The following is a 22295-nucleotide window of genomic DNA, read 5'->3' on the forward strand; positions in this document are numbered from 1 at the left end:
CTTATTGTGTATCTTAATCTGTATGAAAACTTTGTGCTATGAAATATTCATAATATTTAATTTGATAAGAGAACAGATTAATGATACCAGATAACCTGAATTTGTTTCTTACACTATATCAAGTGTAGGCTTGTACTGCATATGTTTTTGTGTTTCTTTTATGAAAGTTACACTGTATTAGTTACTAAACTTTATTTACAAAAAAACATTCTGCAAGTTAAGAAATTTACTTGTATACTATAGCACTGTGCTCATTTATCTAACTTTTAGTTTTGTTTTTTATATTATACTGAAGAAAAGCCTGAACTAAAGCCTTGATTGTAAAAATTTCTGATTGTAAAAGATTTTCTCATATATTATGCAGAGTGATAAGTCAAACATGTGATCCAGGAGAAAGTAAAATTTAACAACAGTAATAATTTTGGGTGATAAGTGAAAAAACTGAAGACAGAAGAAATGATCTCTTTCTTTATTATGAGAAATCTCTGTATATCTCATTGTCTTTTTAGTTTTCAGGCACTTCATACAAGTATTAAAATTACAAATGTATTTTTAATTTAAAACTGCTGTTTTTAAGTTCATAACCACATAAATTGAATGACTTGTTTGCGAACATGAAACATATGTTTCAGTTCTTTTTTATTTCTCAAACTTTTTTTACACATGTTTTAAAGTTTATCTCAAAAATTATTATTTTCTTTGCTGGTTAGTATAAATTAATTTTCTTTTTCAAGATAGACACCTTGTATTTTCAAACAATAAACCCTTCTCTATTTACTCAATAGTTACGTAAGCATACAACATGAACTACCTTAACAAAGTCACTTGTACACTGAACTTTTTAAAGGATTAATTAATATATATGAACCTTTGAAAATGTATGGAGAGAAAGGCAAAGCTAGCCAGCACAATTATCGACAATGCATGATAATAGGAAGACACACATGAGCTCTTTCAAATAAGGAAAACAAAGAAAGAGATATGTTTTGAAATGTCCAGTGAAAAATATACTTTTCTAAAACAGTTGTGTAAGTGATGGAAAATAAGATAACGTTATTTTATAACTAAGTCATGGCATTGTCACAACATCAATTTTTAAGATGGCCAAAGGAAGGGATGGGAGACTAGAGGCAAAATAATGTAGTATGAAAAATCAAGCCAGTGATTAATAACATCAATTCTATAAACTTATGAAAAAAGCAAAACAACAAGTAAAGTAATGAACACAAAGATCAGGCTATGGACTGCCCTATAAGTTGACTATAGAAAGTGAAGAAAGATTACAATAACTGGGGCAGTGAACATTTGGCTCAATAGATTAACACAACAGAAACTACTTAAATACAAAGTTTCAGATGAAGGATGAGATTGTAGTCACTTCTCAGCTTATTTGTTTCCAAAATGACTATGAAACAAAACTTAAATTATGGATGAAATGTTATGCCAAAGGAATATAAGAATGAAGCCAACAGACTTGATGACAGAAATAACCATGAAAGCCATTAAAGGACATTGACACATATCTATCCTTTGAAATCACAAATGTATATTTGTTGAATGTAATTGTTGTAGATGATTATTCTACGATTGTTTGTATGTATGCAGTTAAGCACAAAACTACACTATGTTCTCATCCACTTATCAAAATCCGGTTTTTAACAGTTTAAATCTGCAGACTTACCACTGTATCACCGGAGGGTATTATGCTATCAAAATAATGCACAAAGTACAGATGATAAAAACAAATAATACTCTAAAGCAATTCAAGATCTGGACAAATTGACTGAGATAATGTTTGTTTCCAATTATAGAAACATGCACAAGGATTGATGGATATATATGTTGAATGAAGATGTGCTTCTGTAAGCATGTAATTAGAAGGAAATATTGGCAAATACTGTGTTTTTAAAATGAAAGTAGAAGGTCAAGAATCTTGCTTGATTTTAAAATGTGTTAGAAATGAAAAGATTCAATTTGGAGAGTTTGTACAGATAGCAAGGAATAGAGAACTGTGGTCGTCAACATTCAAGAAGAACGCCGTGATAAATTGATTGAGTTTTTAATAGAATTTGGAGAGTTTGTACAGATAGCAAGGAATAGAGAACTGTGGTCGTCAACATTTTAGAAGAACGCCGTGATAAATTGATTGAGTTTTTAATTGTTGATGCACATTCTGTCAGTTTGCTTGGTCATTCCATCATACTGTCCACTATAATGAAATATGGTGGCATAAATGTCTGCATTAAAGCTACCAACTTTATGTAGTCTTTAAGTAAATTGAAAATATTGGAATTTAATACTGGTAACATACATCTATTAGGTGCTCTTGGCAACTGGGTTCAGTGCAATAGTTGATGTGTCTTCTTTGGCTAGAGAGAAGTCACTCTCTACTGGAACATTTGTTTCAAATAAAATAATGCAAGTACAACCATACTAAAATATTTTATTTCAGATTTCCTTTATTTTGATCAAGATCCTATAAATTTATTTTATTCTGAAGTGTCCAAAAATCTTTAATCACCATTGTGTTATTCCACATGAAGACTTTTATAGGATTAGTATAAGACTTAACACATATCACTCAATCAAATGGTGTCTTCGTCAAGAAACTGATTTGCAAAATGACAGGAGAGTAGTATTCTGCCAGAGATTATCATCCCAAAGTTTGCTAAAAGAAGACCCAAGACAATATCATGTATTCCTTAAATGAGTGCAGTTCTTCCAAATATATCACACACATCCACGTATTTGAGAAATTTTGTGATGTGTATAATGCTTTCATCAGATAAGTTCTTTAACATTTTTTCGTTTCACTTTCATTCTGGTGAAGTTTTCTTGTCTTTTTTTTCCATTTTATTTCTGAGACTTAGCAACCCTTTGGTTGCTTCAATGGCTGTACAGCTTTCTTCTTCTAGTTTCTTGGCAACTGAGTTGCAACATGTTGGTCTATATAGCATAGTTTTTGCTATAAAATCTGAGCCTTCTGAAATAAGAGACGCATGAGTTCAGACCACCATACATTTTGAGGACGTATTAGATAATCAAAATCAATAATAGTTGATACCTGTTCTGAAAAATTGGAATAGTTGATAGCTTTTATTGTCTACCTATTACAGTACTGCTGACACATATTATCAATTTCTTAAAATATCATAGAAGTTTGAGTAAGTTATATTAATACAATTTTGGATATATAAACAAGCGAGTCGTGTGAAAATCATAACCAATATCAAGGTAATGTGGAATGGCATGTAACACAACTACATTTTGTAGAAAGTATGAAGCGCTAAAAATTGTGATGACGAGAAAACCCACTTGTAGAGAAAAATATATATGTAAAAACGGCTGTTTTGGGTTGAGAAAATTTTATGTAGAGAAGCGAATAACGTTTCGACCTTCTTCGGTCATCAAAGGTCGAAACGTTGTTCGCTCCTCTACATAAAAATTTTCTCAGCCCAAACCAGCAGTTTTTACATATATATTTCAACTTAAGTTATTCATATACTTCAATCTTAATGATGTATTATCCAGGATGGAGATATCCTATCTAATTAATGACAGTAGTGAACAAAAGTAGGTGGATCAACTTGGACCATAACTACCCAAATAAGACCCGCAACAAACTGTACCAGATATGTGGTAAGAACATTTCGGATTTTGTAAAATATAAAAATTCACAAACACAAAGGTGAAAGAGGAAAGCAGTCAACGTGTTTCAAAACAACATTCAATATAATGAAAAAGTAAATCAGTCTGGATAAACGACAAAAGTTACATGTAAATAAGTTATTTCTACGACACCTACAATCAACATTTGTATACCTCAAATATTTCGAGAATTGTACGAGTGTTCATGCTATTCCATAGGAAAACATACTGCTCCAGTTGTTGAATGTAGCACCTATGAATTTGTCCGTGACTGGACTATTAAAAATCCTCGCTTTGTACATCAAATGATTTATAGAAAGTCGCAGGGGTGACATGTGTGATTTGGAAATGATCGTTTTATAACAGATATTTTTGCAATGAAAATTAACCTGCAAGGCTATTGGCAAGATGCATAGTCGGCAGATAGACACTGACAAGGCTTGGCGACAGAAATGTTTTAGTATAACATACTCAACCTCTGTATAATATATTCTTGTAACTATGTTTGTTTGTCTTGTGTATCCGCGTAAAGCTATCCAAGGGCAACTTGTACTAGCCATACTTGATTTTGAATCGATTGACTTGAAGGAATGCAGGCAGTCAATAACACCAACTAGAATTCTTGGGTTACTATCGTTTGAACGTCACAATTGTAACGTACTCATCTTCTGGGATAACAAGATAGTCTAGCATTCTAACCACTGGGCTACGACTATTCAACTTCAGGAGGAATTAATGCACAAAATATTAACAAATCAACATAGATCAGGAGTAGTTCAGTGGCTAGTGTATTAAACAATGAGTTCAAGGGCCCATGGTTGGTGTCTTCATGTCATAAAATCGCTCTCTGCACTTTGGGGCCAAAAATGACAATTAAGCAACATTATTATGTTAGAGTAACTAAAGTGTTGGTAGTGGGAATTCTTGATCATTTGCTTTTCAACTCATCTATCAGGTCAAAATTAGGTGCTTGTGTAGCTTTGCGCTAATATTTTATTAATGTTCATTGTTTACTAGTAATTAAGCACAAAAGTGCATTGTAGATTGTCTATGATGTGCCCATTAACGATATCGAAACCCGAATTTTAGCGTTATACGTCCGCAGATTTCCACTGAGCCATTCTGGAGTGAATATGTAAAACAAATAAACAACACTGATTAATATCAGTCAGCATCTGACAGTATTCGCAATATTAAAAATTAGAACATCGCAGAAATGTCACGTCAAAACATCTATCATGTCTATCACTATATTTGTGAGTATTTTTGTGGAAAATCATTTCAGACATTTTAGTCCTTATTTCCTTTAATTAACATAAAATAGAGAATGAATATTTAACTATACTTAATGAAATAATAATTTTTAGTCTTTTATTTAACTCGCATATGAGATAGTGGCGGCACCTTCCTTGTTTTATGATTGAGGTCGATGAGGTCGGTGGATTGAAAGGAGTACGGTTTTGTGGAGGAAAAAAGATTTTAGGTTTCTAAATAAAAGCTTTAAATTTTAAATCCAGAATGCTTCCTGCTGCTGCACGTTTTGCCATTTTCACACCAACTTAGTAAGTATCGTGATAATGTTATTTTTATTTAGTATTGAAGGATGCATATTTCAGCTATTTAACAAATTATAAATGAATATGCCTTATGCGATTGCTAGTGCTACTGTTTCTTGTTGCTGAGTGTTAGTGGTACGCTAATTTTTATACAAGTTTTTATAGAATAGACTTAAACCACAAGCTTAAGTAAAGGAGTGGGTGACAGTACAACTTTAGTAACGTAAAGTTTTTCTTTCTGTCTTTACGGACTTGTTCTGAAAACGTGCACACTACTTTAGTACTTATCAAATTTTTATGTAATTCCCTCTTGATACTCTGTTTACTAATCTACACTATATTATATAACTCGTTTCTGCATTTTTACTACATTTTTGCAGTAAGAGATCAAGAAATGTATTCGTTAAAATTACCAGCGATGTAAATTTTTCACTCCAAGTAATTGGATTCCACATCTCTCTGTTAGTCAGTGATAGGTTTACACATTTACAATGCTAAAATCCAAGGCTCAATTGTCTGCTGTGAGCAGAGTTTAGAGAGCCTATTTTTGTTGCTTTGAACAAAGTAAACTAAAAAATCCATATTTTAAACTTTTCATTGCAGTCAAACGAGTTCAGACTGAGTTAATTAACGTTCACTTTATACATTCAGACCCATTTGATTAATAATAAGAAAATTTAAGAAATACACAAAACCACTTGCTTAATTCTACAAATTTTTCTCTTTTGTAGGTGGACACTGCCCCTTTATCACCATTATTTATACAGTTTTGCATTTTTACTTAAACGTTTTGCTTCTTTCAAGTTGAGCAGAAGTAAAATTTTCTTATGAAATATTTCTGTGACTGGTTATTAAAGGCTTTCTGAATTTTAAGATACAATGCAACAGGTAGTGCTGTCTTAAAATATTTTCTATAAAAGAAACTGATAAATCAAAGACAAATATCCTGAATATCATAAAAGTAACTTCCACATGTTTTTCATTTCCATCCTTGTCTGTTTCATTTATTTTCCTATTTGCACAAGTCAAAGGCTGAAATCTCTATCATCTCAACTAAAATTATAATCAACTAATTTCTCCAACCTGCTTGTCTTTACTGCTACTTCAATAAAAGTGCATACCAATCCTGTATTTCCACATAAAACCGTCTCTTGCATCTTAGAATCTGAGTGTTCATCTTTAAAGTAAGTGATAAATGACTAGTTGTTAGATTATATTTATGCAATAAAACAATGTGTTTAACTGTTTTATAGCTTACTGATAAGTAAAGTTGCATTACATCAGTTAAGTGTAATCTAATGTTTATATTACTTAGACTAGCATTTCGTAATGCCCCATTTAATAATTTGTTTTAATTGAATGAGAGAGTTAATTGACAAAATATAATCCACATTAAAATGATACATGTGTTGTAGTAATTACTAATTACTTTGGTTTTCCCTGGGTGGCATGTCTGAACACACTTTGTGAAATGCTTACTTTTACCACTAATTCTTAATTTAAAACTTCATTCTTACTGCTGTTGTTTACCAATGATACTAAATCAACTTTTTATTATTAACACATTACACATACAAATATCAGTCAGGGCCTTACATTTAAGCAAGGTAACTTAAAGAGTGATACTATGCAAAGAATACATTGTGTTTTGGTATGAATATTAAAGTTTGCTGTTTTTAATTTTGTATATCACCAGCTTTATTATTAAACTTTTAGCTTCATTTTATCAGCTGTGGTATCATGCATTAACTGTTGTTCTGTTATAAATCAGAAGTATTTGGTTTATTTTATTTCTGGAGTAACTGCATATTGTAACAGGAAGCTACAGTTGTTTATCTTAAGTAGCCTAAAGCATGTAACATTATACATATATTTATACTTAAATTCTATTATTTTATTGCCCTTTAGACCATGTGAACTTATGTGGGGAATGTGTAGTTTTGGATTACATGTGGCATGGACTACTTGTGAGAGTACCTCATAAAAAAATTGTTCCAATTTTAGCTAACCTAAAAAGTATATTTTCACATTTCAGGCACTTTCATAATAATGAATAAATGATACACATGAAAAACAAGAAATAAAGTACTTACATCTTTCTTTTCTGCCCATGACTATCAATAAAACTTGCCGTATATTTTGTGGTTATTTTACTCCATCATTGAATAATGGACCACATAACATAGAATAATAACATACAAAAAGGAAACAATGTTCCATAACTATCACAATTGGTATCTCAGAGTAGCTGGTACAAGTATTAACACTTTTACTAATAAAGCAGACAGCAATGTTTGGAAACTTTGACCTGAAGATGACCTAGGAAAGTTGAAATGTTGTTGTCTGCTTTATTAGTAAAAGTGTTAATACCCATACCAGCTGTTCTGAGATGATTTTTATTTCAAGTGGGTTTCTTGTCATCAAGGACTATCACCATTTTTTGGTTTTTCTGAATGTGTGATTAAAGCCATTAAAAATTCAGCTAAGTTTATCATGTGTTTCCCATGGGAATAAAGTTTGAATTGGAAGGAAAATTGACAATTCTCTGTACTTACAACAACATAATTTAATACATCATTTAGTAGAGAAAACTGTTGACTTTTTATGGGTTCTATTTTCACCTTAAATCTCAGAGAAAAATATTGTCAAGTTTTGAAAGAGAAGGATGTGACAAATTAATATGGTAAGAGAGGTCTAATTCTCTGTTTTATGTTGCTCTGCAACTAGTAAGATTGGCAGCTATACAGCCTGAACAATGAAACATAATGAGTAACTTACGTTAAATTTCATCCTTCTGAAGCTAAAAGAAATAAATAGATAAGTGCTGCAGTTCTCATACTATGGGAGATTGATAATTTTTTAAAATTGTTTTATTATAAAAGTTGCACCTTAAAAACGTAAATAGTGCTGAACTTTGATGTATTATCTACATTCTGATGCAGAGTTTATTCATGTAAATGGATAATGTAGTATTTTGATTAAACTTATGTAACTTTTAATGGTTATGACATGCACTTTGAATTACCCAAGATGAAAGGGTTAATCATATGGTACTTTCATGTGGCCTTATTTTGTGCAAAGTATTGTCATTGATGAAACTTGTTAAAAGTTGATTGCAGGCAACTGTGTGCAAACTGTATGCTGCTTAGTATGTTATGATACAAAATTTGAGGCACAGGACTTGTGCTTAGTTTGTATATGGGATATTTGGTACCTGGGAGGTCAAGTATGTATTTTGTCATGTGTCCAGGACATAGGTGTTTGAGTTAAATTTAACATCATGATTGGCAAGAATCTTTTCAACAGACAGTTTTATCTCCATTTCAGCTAGCTGGTAGAAACTATCTAGCCATATTAATGAAGTGATAAGGTTAAATAATGTTTTATTTAAAAAAATTTTGATACCTTTTTGAAAGATTAACATTGAAATCCACATTTCTAAATTACTTCATTAATTTTGTACATAGTGTGAGAAATAAAAAATATTCCATGTTTTAATATAATTTGTTTTTGAACTTGTATGTTAATCTTTTAATTTGTAATCTATTGTTTTTTCTTTCCAGTGGACAAGTTCGTGGAATGGCCACGTTAAAAGACAGTAGGTTCATTGTTTGAATTATTTGCTAGCTGCTGAGCATTACAGACATGTTTTTATTTTTAAATTTGTGAACCATTGTTTTGAGTTCTATACAAATTGCAAACAGATTTAGATTCAACAAAAATGCTCATAACAATTTCATGTACATATAAAGCTACTGATTAAATTATTGACTTACTGTCATGAGTTGCTTATATTCATATACTTTCCATGTAATGTTCATATAGTAAGGTATGCTTGGAATACTGGTATGACTTTTACTTAAACTATGTGGTGAAACTTTGAATGTTTTGGAAGTGATAGTTTGTTGGTAAAATCCCATATACTGACATAGTTTTTATTACTTATTTTCTGTTGTGTCTGGAAAATGTTTAAGTATGTTGTGGTTTTGATACAGTATTTTTGTATAGTGTACTCATGGTTATTTTGTTTCTGATAACTGTGAAACTAAGAAACAAAATTATAATAATTTCAATATTGGTTTCATTAAAAGGTTCTTAATCTAATTATTTTTTTATATATTTCAATAATATAAAAAATAGAGGTTTTTGATTGGATAGTCATAAATGTAATAGTTTAATAAAAGGTATGCTCTATGGATATATCAAATTAGTTCCTCATTAAAAAACAACTAATATTTCATGAGAAAAGTCATTCATAACCAGAGAGAGAGAGCAAAATAAGTGAATTTAAAATGAACAGAAATCACTAACAATGTATTTGTACCATTATCAATAGACATGATAAGTGAAAAAAATCAGTGCTAAAATGTTCATAACTTACAGTCCAAGAAATTCAACCATCCAAGCACACTGAATATGACTGAACTGGAAGTGTAAACTGTATATTATTTAACATATTCCCAGTGACCTAGATAGTTGTGGTAGTCACTCCCACTACTAATTTTCTCAATTTACACTTCATGTGTAATTTATATATATTATCCTGTACTGTTTGAAGAGAGCCCAAGTTTGTGTTATTCAGGTAGATGTCTTAATAGGGTATAGTTTATTCAAAACATAATTTTGTTTCTTCTTTTAACTTGGATATTTCAGTATACTGAAATGTCATATTGAAATATACTTAACTGGTTTTAATTGTAGTTTTGAGGAATGTTAGAGAGTTTATTTGATTGTAAGAAGTAAGATGTGCTAAACAAATTAAAATGAAAACAACAGGTAAAAACCTAATGGAAGTGAGAAAATGTAACTAAAAACAATACTATTCTTCATGCTAAAATGGGAACTATAGTATGTCCAGTTTGGTGATTGGTATAACAAATATAATTATACAAATTAATATAATTCAATCTCTGTTGTCTGGAGTGTGGCTTTTCAAGTACATTGATAATAAAAATAAAGCTTCATGTATTTGTTTGCCTGGATCTAGAGTTAAGAATTAGAGACATCCTGACTTGACGATTATATTCAAAGTGATTCAGGGGAGGGATATAAATTGTTAAATTTTATTAAACATGATAAAAATATATTTCTACAAGCAGTAAGTAACAGCCACTAATTTTCAAAGCATGTTAGGTATACAGCAAACTAATTTCTACAGGCGTTATCATACAATATCTCTAATTTCTATTGGTGTTAACATGTGCCCACTAATTTCTACAGGTGTCAGCATACACCATTTAACTTGTACACATTTTAGCATGTAACCACTAATTTCTACAGGTTTAAACATACGTTAATTTCCGCAGGTGTTTGCATACATCCACTGATTTCTGCAGGTGTTACCATATGTTCATGAATTTATAGAAACATTGGCACACATCTGCTGATTTCTGCAGGTGTTAACATATGTTCATGAATTTATAGAAACATTGGCACACATCTGCTGATTTCTGCAGGTGTTAACATATGTTCATGAATTTATAGAAACATTGGCACACATCTGCTGATTTCCGCAGGTGTTAACATATGTTCATGAATTTATAGAAACATTGGCACACATCTGCTGATTTCTGCAGGTGTTAACATATGTTCATGAATTTATAGAAACATTGGCACACATCTGCTGATTTCCGCAGGTGTTAGCACACATTCAATAATTTCTACAGGTGTTAGCACACATTCAATAATTTCTACAGGTGTTAGCGTATTTTACTAACTTTTAGAAGTTTTATCATAAAGACACTAATTTCTACATGCTTTTAACCAAATCTGCATTACTCCAAATTTACTATATCTATTTGAGTGAAATATGGCAAGCTTTTAATAAATTGTGCTAGTGTGTATAATATAGTAATCAGAAGAGTTCCATAATTTTTGTTCAATAAAGTGTAATCTATATTCTTGGTGACATTAATGAAAATGGTGTTCAGTATACTCAGACTTCAGAAACAAAACATTTGATAGATTGTGTGTAATTTTCAAAGAGCTGGCATTTAAATTACTGGGTTCCTACTATATGCAAAAGCACTATAAATATGTTATTGGATTAATTTAAATGCTTATTACTTTGTGTGTGTTTGAGGCTTTGTGAGTTAAAAGATATATAGTGGTGTATAGAGATATGTTTGAAGATTTAGAGGTGCACATTTTTAAAGTGTATTTGCTAGACTTCTACAGGTCACAATTTCAGGAACTCGCATTGCTCTCTTGAAGTCTGTCAAGAATGTTCTTTTAGCAATAGAATGGATGATATGAAGTATATTGACAAAATCCAGATAGCCCAGTACTGCACTGAAATTAGTTTAATAAAATAATTCAGATCACAGAATAGTAGTAGCACAGTATGGAGACAAAGATTTAAAGCAAACAACTAATATCACAAAATAGGTCCTTCTTAGGACTTACTTGAAGCTGGTAATTATAAAATAATAATTTCAAAATTAATAACTATACGTGTGTGACTATTGCTCACTGACAGTGATGAAGATACGATTGTAATAAGTTACTTTTGTGTTGACGTTTGTTTGGTTTTTACTTATTTCATCATTTTGATTCAGTCATCTTTTATTATGAAGTTTACACTCTTACTGTCTTTTTAATGTTTCTGTTCCTGTAATGTATGTTTCCAGTTGTTGATCATCGGAGATAATAGAAGTCATGACATTTTAAAATAGAAGTGCAAGCTTCATACTTCCATATGTGTGTTTATACTATTGTATATGTATATACAACTAGTAGTGTATATTCTTACTGTAACTTGTATTTAACTTTCTCAGTTCAACTGCGACTTAAGTCTATACGAAATATTCAGAAAATCACTCAGAGTATGAAAATGGTGTCAGCAGCAAAGTACGCTAAGGCTGAAAGGGAGTTAAAACCTGCTCGTTCCTACGGTCAAGGTGCTCAAGGTGAGAATCCAGCTTTGTGTCAGTCCAGTCTTTCCTTGTTACCCAACTGTAGATGAACACCATTATATAATATTATTAGCAGTGTTGTTATGCATCAAGTTAGTTACTCAAATAAAATGACTATTATACAACATACCACAGATACAATATTTTAATAAACATATTTCAAACTTGGAAATTAATAGTTATTCATAAATATGTTATAGTTTCATTAATTTATTTGATGGTAGTTTAATGTAACAGCTATCCCTGTTATCCCTAACCTAAACAACATAGTCACTTCTTGGTTTTCTTGCATGATAGATTAATGTAAGAGATATTATCCCCTACCTAAACAACATAGTCACTTCTTTGTTTTCATGCATGATAGATTAATGTAAGAGATATTATTTCTATCCTAAACAACAGTCACTTCTTTGTTTTCATGCATGATAGATTAATGTAAGAGATATTATTCCTGACCTAAATAACATAATCACTTGGTTTTCATACATGATAGATTAATGTAAGAGATATTATTCCTAACCTAAACAACATAGTCACTTCTTGGTTTTCATACATGATAGATTAATGTAAGAGATTATTCCTGACCTAAACAACATAATCACTTGGTTTTCATACATGATAGATTAATGTAAGAGATATTATTCCTGACCTAAATAACATAATCACTTCTTGGTTTTCATACATGATAGATTAATGTAAGAGATATTATTCCTAACCCAAACAATATAGTCACTTCTTGGTTTTCATACATGATAGTTTAATGTAACAGCTATCCCTGTTATCCCTAACCTAAACAACATAGTCACTTCATGGTTTTCATACATGATAGATTAATGTAAGAGATATTATTTGTAACCCAAACAACATAGTCAATTCTTGGTTTTCATGCATGATAGATTAATGTAAGAGATGTTGTTTCTAACCTAAACAACATAGTCACTTCTTGGTTTTCATGCATGATAGATTAATTTAAGAGATATTATTATTCCTAACCTAAACAACCGAGTGATTTCTTGGTTTTCATGCATGATAGATTAATGTAAGAGATATTATTCCTAACCTAAACAGCATAGTGATTTCTAGGTTTTCATGCATGATAGATTAATTTAAGAAATATTATTATTACTAACCTAAACAACATAGTGATTTCTAGGTTTTCATACATGATAGATTAATGTAAGAGATATTATTCCTAACCTAAACAACCTAGTGATTTCTAGGTTTTCATATTTGATATGTTATTTTGGTAGTTCAATAAGTAAGTCTTTGAAATAAAGTTGTATAGTGTGATTTACATAGGTGTGAGGTAGGGAGTGATTAGATCTTGTGTGGTGACAATGGATAAACTGACAGTAACTGTTATTTTCTTATGTACCTTCACATCTAAAAAGGGAAGACTACTACTGGAGTTTGTTCATTTGTATAAATTATGAACTTTGGAGTTTTATGTGTTTAAAGAGTTCTTTGATGTTAAGTATCATATCTTTCCCATTTTGCTATACACTGAAGGTATTGTTTATGTATTGTAATCAGATTTCACGAGGTGTGTGAATTTGTTTCTAATGGTTCTTCTAAAGCAGACATGTAGAGGTCACTAAATAGATGAGAAAGGAAGAATCCCATTGGTTGTTTGATTTGTTTGTAAAACTATTCTTCATATGTTAAATATGTCTTGTTTAACCAGTATTCTGGGAGATTGGTAAGATCTTCTGTTACAGTATTGTCTTCTCGTTTTTCTCTTACACTGTAAGGTTTGTTTTACAGTTGTTTAGATAAATAGGTGTGTGATATTAAAATATACTAATATATCTTTTGTTTGAATTTAAAGTTTTTAACTCTATTGAAATATCCATTTACTTCCCAGTGGAATATACTCAGTCATTGACTCAATTAGCTCTTTCATTTCTTCACCATTCATGTTAAATAAATGAGATATGGTTTTGGATATTTTCATCATTTCAAGTATTTGATCTTCAATGGAGTGGTCTCTTAACATCAACATCTGCAAGACACTGGTTGTTCTCCATACTGGATACCATCTGTCTGAACAACTTGCTCAGATCCATTTGGACAATTCCATTGTTACTTCTATATGAGTGAACAGGGAAGAACTTGCTTTTGATACCCTCATTTGTTGTTGTAGGGCTCTTGGACCCATAAATACATCATCCACTTTAAACTTAATGGCATGTCAACTGTTTTCCCAACAAAGTGGTCTTCACAACCTCTTCTGTTTTATTATAGTTGTTTCTCCTGTGAGAGACCTGTTATCAGTATATTTAAGTCTCATCTTAATATCAAACTTCTACTCTTTTGGTTATCTGGTTGTCCAGATTGGTCGTAGTTTCTGCTTTTTTTTGTCTCGTAGTGATTCAAGAGTCATTACACTTTCATAGTGATCCAAGACTTGTTATCCTTTATATTTTGGAGTATCCTCTTATGTAAACCTTGAATGTTTTTCTTTCACAGTAATGTGCAACAGCTTCATCATCATCTATAGATTCTATTTGATCTTTTGCAGTATGGGCAGATTTTCTTTTGCATAGATTCTAATTTTTCTTCTCACTTTTACTGACTATCTACACTTAACAAATGAATGTTTGTTGTCACTTGTCTACCTGCCAACCCCCTCCTCCAGGATTGAACTCTTTCTTGTTTCACTTTACCTAGACTTTGAAAATAGTCTATTTTTAACTTGTCCATTTCCATTTTCCTTCATTTCTTCAGAGCCTTTCTGATTGGTCACCCTCCTTTGCTTTCAGAGGGAAACCTCTATTTAGTTCTTGGAGCTCTCACAGGTCCTTTGTTCAGGCATTTGCCCACCTGCTCTCAGTATTATCTTTCTCTTAAAAAGGTGACAAATTTAGATACTGAGTCCATGTGGCTGTTAGTGATTTTTGGAACCAGCACTCTTTAACAACTTCTGTGTTCAGAAACTTTTCTTTGCACATTTTATCTACAGATACTCTGATGCAGAAAGATTTATTAAATCTTATGGTTGACACAAATCCCATTAGATCTCATCCCCTCTTTCACTGTTTTTTTGGGTTGACTTTATTTCTGGAACATTCTTTCCTTTCTGAGACTTGGACTATATATGTGATCTACCCTTTTACTGTGCCAGCAGTATACTGCTACCTTGCATGCACAGCTTCAGTTAAAGGCAATTGACATTTTCTCTTCCTCCTTTGGGATCCCTCTACATTGAAGAAATGTTAACTTGCTGTTGACAGTATTTGTTTGTTGTGAACCTAACAATATTCAGCCAGATTTAAGTTAGTCCAAAATTCATATATTAAATTAATAATGCAAAAGAATGTCCATAAGAAATAATAATTACAAATAATACAACTGGATGTATTAAACAGTTTAATCAATACTGACAGAATAGTTGTTAGCTTAAAGTTCTGTCATCAGTCCATTCAGCAACATAACATCAGGATGAGTGTATGTAAGCAAAACTTTAAGCAGTTCTCCTTAAAAATGTCTTGTGACCAATGAAAACCTATTAAATAGTTCTGGCATTGTAATTTTAAAGTAACTTGATATCTAAAATAAACTGCTAAGACTTGCATGTTACTGTGTGGAATCAAATAATGGGAAAATCCTGATATTATAGTAAAAAAAACTAATGTTTATAAAGATACAAAATAATAAATGAATACTTTATTTGTGTAGTAATAACTAAACTATTTGTACTGTAATTAAAATACAATAATGTTATTAAAAAGATGGAAGTATAATAAGCATACTATGAAGCATTTCAAGCATTGACTGTATACTTATTGTTTCTGTTTGTAGCTTTTTATCAACAGGCAGAAGTTAAAGCAGAAGAAGACAAACCCAAGACTTTGGTGCTTGCCATAACATCTGACAGAGGGCTGTGTGGAGCTGTTAACAGTAGTGTGTCAAAGAAAGTCAAAGCTTTAATATCGCAATCTGCCAGCAATTCAGACATTCGTGTTATATGTTTGGGAGACAAGTCTCGCACCATGTTACAGAGGTAGTTTAGCTTGGGTTATTATCTCAAAATTTATGGTAAAACATAACATGTTGAGGAATTTTATTCATGTCAACTAAACTTGGTTATAAATAAATAAACTCTGAGAATTAATGTCATCTTTAATTATGGAGGAAAGCTGAAAGGTTATATTGTTAAATATGATATGGTGATGATTTCTGATAAGTAGAAGAAGTAATGAGGTCCAACGTAACTTGTGTCAAGATTTAATAAATCCTTCATTAGATCATCTGTAGTTAAAATGTGTAAAGAAAAGTTTCTGAACACAGATGTTAGAGTGCTGGTTTCAAAATCACTGAAACAGCCACATGGATTCACTGTCTAGATTTGGCTTATTTGAACTATTGTTAATTTTACAGGTATTGAAAATTTAATTTCTTTACCAGTTAACGACACACTGGCTGACAGTACTTGACATCTTCCTTTATTTTTCTTATTTCTCAGAAATAAAATACTGTTTTTGAAGTTCACTGATTTAGCTAAAACTTTGTTCTTGATACAGTACAGTTAAGATGTACTGTTAAGAAGGAATAGATAAACTTATAATAAAATTGTTTATTTATGTGCAGGCAATATGGGAAAAACATTATGATGGTCTTCTCCGAGTACGGTAAAAAACCACCCACCTTTGAAAGTGCCACTGAAGTAGCTAATGCTGTATTGGAGAGTGATTTTGACTTTGATAATGGAATCATTATATATAACACATTCAAGTAAGTTCTTGTAGTATCACATGAAAATAAAGAAATTGTTATTATTATTATTATCACCTACATACATGTTTAAACAGTATGTATTACTTTCTATTGTGCTTGGAATAAATCCATACATTTCACAGTTTTGGTTTTATTAATTAAAGATATTTACTAAATTATAATGGTTTTTCTTGACTGTTATTTTAATTTTGTGAACAAGTAATCAAGAACAAACCAGGATGTGGGATAACAAGTAACATAGTTATCCTGTTAACCATGGGCTTGTGTAAATTACACAACAATGTAAGTGTGGTTCTGAAAGTACTTAATGTATATTTAGGAAGTTTAGCAAACTTGCAGTAAACATTAAAAGTCTTTTGTGGACAAAAAAATCAGATTTTTAATTAAGAATGTTTACTAAAACTTTGTACACAAATATGACATTCATACAAATATAGGGCAACCTCAAATATAAGGTGATCCACATTTTCACAAATCGTGGGAAAGAAAAAATTTGAGTGCCATAACATTTTAATAAAAATATAAATTGATTTATTCCAAAGTAAATTGAAAGAAATATGAGTATTGTGGAAGGTAGTTAAGATATGTATAATTTTCATTCAGTCTCAGTGCTAGCATTGTTTCTAGTTTTTGCTTCACTTCCTGTATTTTTTTGAAGAGTGGACTGACACAAAATATCCTCAGAAACATCCATGATATTTGAAATGCAGCATTTCTTGAATCCGTGAATAGTACTCTATGGATATTATAAGATTTTATCATAACTCCTTGAACAAATGTCTGGTGTATGTGTAGATGGCTGCTATCTGGATATCCAGGAATACAACAGGCTAGAGTAGGGGGAAGTAGCCTGTGATTGGTTACAATTATAAGGTGAATTTTATAGTCTCATATTTAATCATAAAATGTAGCCTTGTAATCACACCAATAATGTATGTGGTGTTAGTGTCGGCAGTTCAAAGTGATCTTCATATTAAGGTTAATAATACTATATTCATCTGAAAGTTTTTAAATTTCATTTATGTAATCCCAAAAACTTTCTAAAGACTTATCAAATGTTGTTTTTTTCATTAAAACTATATTTTATCTGTTATTTCTATACTACAGCTCGAGAGAGGGTTTGGGAAAATTACTCTTTGTTTCTTTCTGGAACAATTGTAACAGGAAATGAAAATTGTTTATCCTAAGTAGCTTAAAAGTCACAACAGTATACACCTGTTTATTGCCTTATGAACCATGTCTAACAAATAATCCTACTACACAAGTTATAAATCATGTTACCCTGTTGAATTATGTGTACATACCTTATGAAGAACATTTATTATTCTTAAACTTACCTAATCTAACCAAACAAGTTTCTTAGTTTTACATTTCACATACTTTTATAATAATAGACAAAGAATACTCATGGAAAAACAAGAAACAAATTACTTACCTGAGTCTTGTTTTTCTTTGCTTTAAACTATTGGTGAAACTTAAACCTAATTTTTTATACTAATGATATTACAATACTAAATTTTTTATTTAATTAAATAAGAACACAGAACAATAATAAATAAAACCAGCTTGTGTAACTTTATCACACTTTTTGGCTTTCTAACTACATAATAAGAGCAGTTAAAGTCGGCTAAGATCTTTGATCTGTCTCTTGTGAGAATAAACTTTGAGCTGAAGTAAAATATCCACTTTTCTTTACAGAAAACAATATAATACAATGTATCATTTGATAAAATTAAAAGAAAACAGGTGTAACAAGAGCTGACAGTTGAAACTGTTAAAATAAGTAAATTGGAACTTTCCGACCAATGTTGTAGTTGTTGCAGAGGTAAAAATGGTATTATTCATTTTATTTCATATTTTGAAACTTTCCATGTCATTGTACATTTATAACTCCTATAGAGTTAGGGTTAAGGTTGAGAAAATACAAAGTTTTACCACCCACCCCAAAAAAAGTTTTTTTTTTATATTCATATAGGAGTTTCTAGACGTTATACAAATGAAACATGAACTGTATGATAAAAATAAATGTTTTTATCCTTAGAATAAAAATGCTGTTTCTAAAATGGCAAAATGTAATTAAGTTTTCAGTTCCTAAAACCAAACTATTAAAGATTTCAGTCAAAATAATAATGGTTAAGTCTTGTTCAGATTTGAAATCCAGACTGTTTTAGTAGTAGCTAGTTATGGTTTCCTCTTCTAATTTATATCATAGAGGAAGGAGTATTCTGTGTATTGAAGCTTAATACAGAATGTTCTTTTATACAAATATGATGTAGTTTAATAGATAAAAGAACAGTTGTGCTAATTATGTTTTAATTAGCTCTTTGTAGAGTTTATTATTGTGAAATATATTGTAAGATTATTGCAGTCACTGATTCTTTATTTTAAAAATTTTGAATGTATAGTGTAACTGCTTTTGTTTACGTGCAACTACTAATAACACTGCACAACAGTTTTTTTTTTTTTTTTAAGTTTTACTTCCTAAAAAGATTTTGCTAATTGTGACAGGTACCTGGTTGGTATACACAAATATAGTTTTGGTTATGCTTCATCACGTAGGAACTCTGAGAAACAGACAGTTAACTGTTTACTGGCAATAACATATTTAATTGCGTTTATGTTTCCAATACGCTATTAAGTTCAACATAATTGTGTTTTGCTCTTGATTTTCGTTTGTATTCAATGTCCGGTGCATCACATTGCAGTGTCCAACAGTAGTCAGCAAGCATTGACGGATTCCAGTTGCCCTGATATCGTTTTTCCATTGTAGCAATGTTCTGGTGAACATGACAACACTGAAGATTTCGATGAAACGGTACGTGATGGGCAAATGTGGATGTGATTTTCGTGATCAGCAGCCAAAAATCTATAAGGAACACCCAACAGTGTTCAAGAAGCAAAAACTTTGTTGTGCAGTGTAACAGATGTAAATGTGGCTACATACAGTAATAATACTTCATCTCCAAATAAGTCGTACAAACATGTATTTTTTCACTTTGTTTGTATTCTAAAGATTGTTTGTGACTTGTCTGAAACAGGTTTTTATTCCTGTAGATCAGTAGTTTCTTACAACACCAGTGATGTGCCCATATTTACTGTCAATACTATTGGATCAACAGATAAGCTAAGCATATATGACAGTATTGATGCTGAGGTTCTCCAAAGTTTTCAGGAGTTTTCTTTAGCCAGCCTTATTTTCTTTGCCATGAAAGAAAGTTATTGCACTGAGCAGAGCTCTCGGATGACGGCCATGGACGGAGCCACTAAAAATGCAGGTAGGAATAAATGTTAACATAACACATTACTGTTTCAGTTACTATGAGTTTTAAAAATGGTAACAAAATTACAGGACATGTTTCTAAAGTATGTGGACTCCAGCAGATTTCCAGCCTTGTTACTCGGGATGTGTTATCATTAAGTTTTTTAAAATAAATAAAATAGTGTCTACAGTTTTGGACTGAAAAACAGAAAATGCAGCATTTCATTAAATGTTACAAATGTGATAAGCATAAAGGCAATCTATTCATCTCCTACATATTAACAAATAATTTACTATTTTTATGTAACATATCAAATGACATTACTTAGTGATGTTTTACAAAATAACAGATTTTAGCAAATAGGATATGGTAATTAATTCCTGTAACCTACTGGATCAGTTATGGTCCTATTTTATAGTGTTACAGACTTACAAGTAAGTTATAATAATCTTATTAATGTAACCTACTGGATCAGTTATGGTCCTATTTTATAGTGTTACAGACTTACAAGTAAGTAATAATAATCATATTAATGTAACCTACTGGATCAGTTATGGTCCTATTTTATAGTGTTACAGACTTACAAGTAAGTTATAATAATCTTATTAATGTAACCTACTGGATCAGTTATGGTCCTATTTTATAGTGTTACAGACTTACAAGTAAGTTATAATAATCTTATTAATGTAACCTACTGGATCAGTTATGGTCCTATTTTATAGTGTTACAGACTTACAAGTAAGTTATAATAATCTTATTAATGTAACCTACTGGATCAGTTATGGTCCTATTTTATAGTGTTACAGACTTACAAGTAAGTAATAATAATCATATTAATGTAACCTACTGGATCAGTTATGGTCCTATTTTATAGTGTTACAGACTTACAAGTAAGTAATAATAATCATATTAATGTAACCTAACACATCAGATTGGTTATGACCATGTTTTAGAAATTTATAAAGTGTATGGTAAGAAATGCTGCTGTCTGAAGATGAACCTACAACACCAAAGTTTTGTTCAGAAATGTCATAAAAAATGCAGCATTATCTAGAGAATTCCTGAATGTGTGATTAAAGTGAATACCATTTTCCAGTGCTATGCTGGTTAGATCATGTGTGTTGAGAAACCTGACTAAACATTCTTTTCTTAAGGTGAAATGATTGACAAGCTAACCCTCACCTTCAATCGTACAAGACAGGCTGTTATCACCAGGGAATTGATTGAAATTATATCTGGAGCAGCAGCTTTGTGAGTGAAGTAGTACGTTAACCGACCGATATCTTGAAGACTTCTGTTTCATTACTTTACGACAAAACTGATTTCTGAGAAGGAAAAATAAAAACTAAGAAGAAAGACAATTTGATTTCTGTCAATAGTTTTGATGTAGTTCAATTGTCAGTGTAGACTCAGCAGTAAGTGCACAACAAATAAAATATTCTGTCTTTCCCAGGTAACATCTCATTTGATGTTGTTCAATTGTCAGTGTAGATTTAGCAGAAAGTGCACAACAAATAAAATATTTTGTCTTTCCCAGGTAACATCTCATTTGATGGTAATCTGAAAATAAAACAATAAGTAAACATAACATAATGTTATAGTGTGTTTAACTCTTTACTGTCATTATTTTCCACTTACGTTTTCCAAATACTTTGAAGATAAGTCTGTGGGAAAAGGAGAATTACTGTCGTATTGAACTTAGATATCTACATGACTAAATGGAAATGCATTGTGTGTTACACTAGAGGTAGTTAATGGTGTAAGTTATTACAGTAGTATAGAATACAGCAAACCTGAGTAGTTATGTTCACTTCCTGACAAACAGAGAGGTACAGAACATAAATACTCGTGATTGATATATCCCACACCAACTTCCAAAACTATATCTAAACTACACTTCCTGACAAACAGAAAAGTACAGCACATTACTCATGTTTGATATATCCCACACCAACAACTTCCAGAATTTTATACAGAGTACACTTCCTGACAAACAGAAAAGGACAGAACATAACTAATCCTATTTCATATATCTCACACCAACAACTTTCAGAACTGTGTACAAACTACACTTCTTGACAAACACAAAAGTACAGAACATCTCGTGTCAAATATCCCATAATAAGAACTAACAACACAGACAGATAATGTTCTTGGCACTAGATCTGACCTGTAATATA

The 22295-nt window shown here is 31.0% G+C and overlaps 1 protein-coding gene across 1 annotated transcript; it reads left to right on the forward strand.

Moving 5' to 3' along the window:
• Positions 1–5037: 5037 nt before the first annotated feature.
• Positions 5038–21651, forward strand: ATPsyngamma (ATP synthase, gamma subunit). Its single transcript, XM_076485261.1, has 7 exons — positions 5038–5210; positions 8768–8802; positions 11981–12112; positions 15920–16121; positions 16709–16852; positions 19910–20130; positions 21270–21651. Exons 1-7 carry the CDS (start codon positions 5167–5169, stop codon positions 21368–21370), a joined length of 879 nt encoding a protein of 292 aa, XP_076341376.1. The 5' UTR covers positions 5038–5166; the 3' UTR covers positions 21371–21651.
• Positions 21652–22295: the final 644 nt, after the last annotated feature.

The sequence above is a fragment of the Tachypleus tridentatus genome, unplaced genomic scaffold, assembly GCF_004210375.1.
Source record: "Tachypleus tridentatus isolate NWPU-2018 unplaced genomic scaffold, ASM421037v1 Hic_cluster_1, whole genome shotgun sequence".
Taxonomy (NCBI): Eukaryota; Metazoa; Arthropoda; class Merostomata; order Xiphosura; family Limulidae; genus Tachypleus; species Tachypleus tridentatus.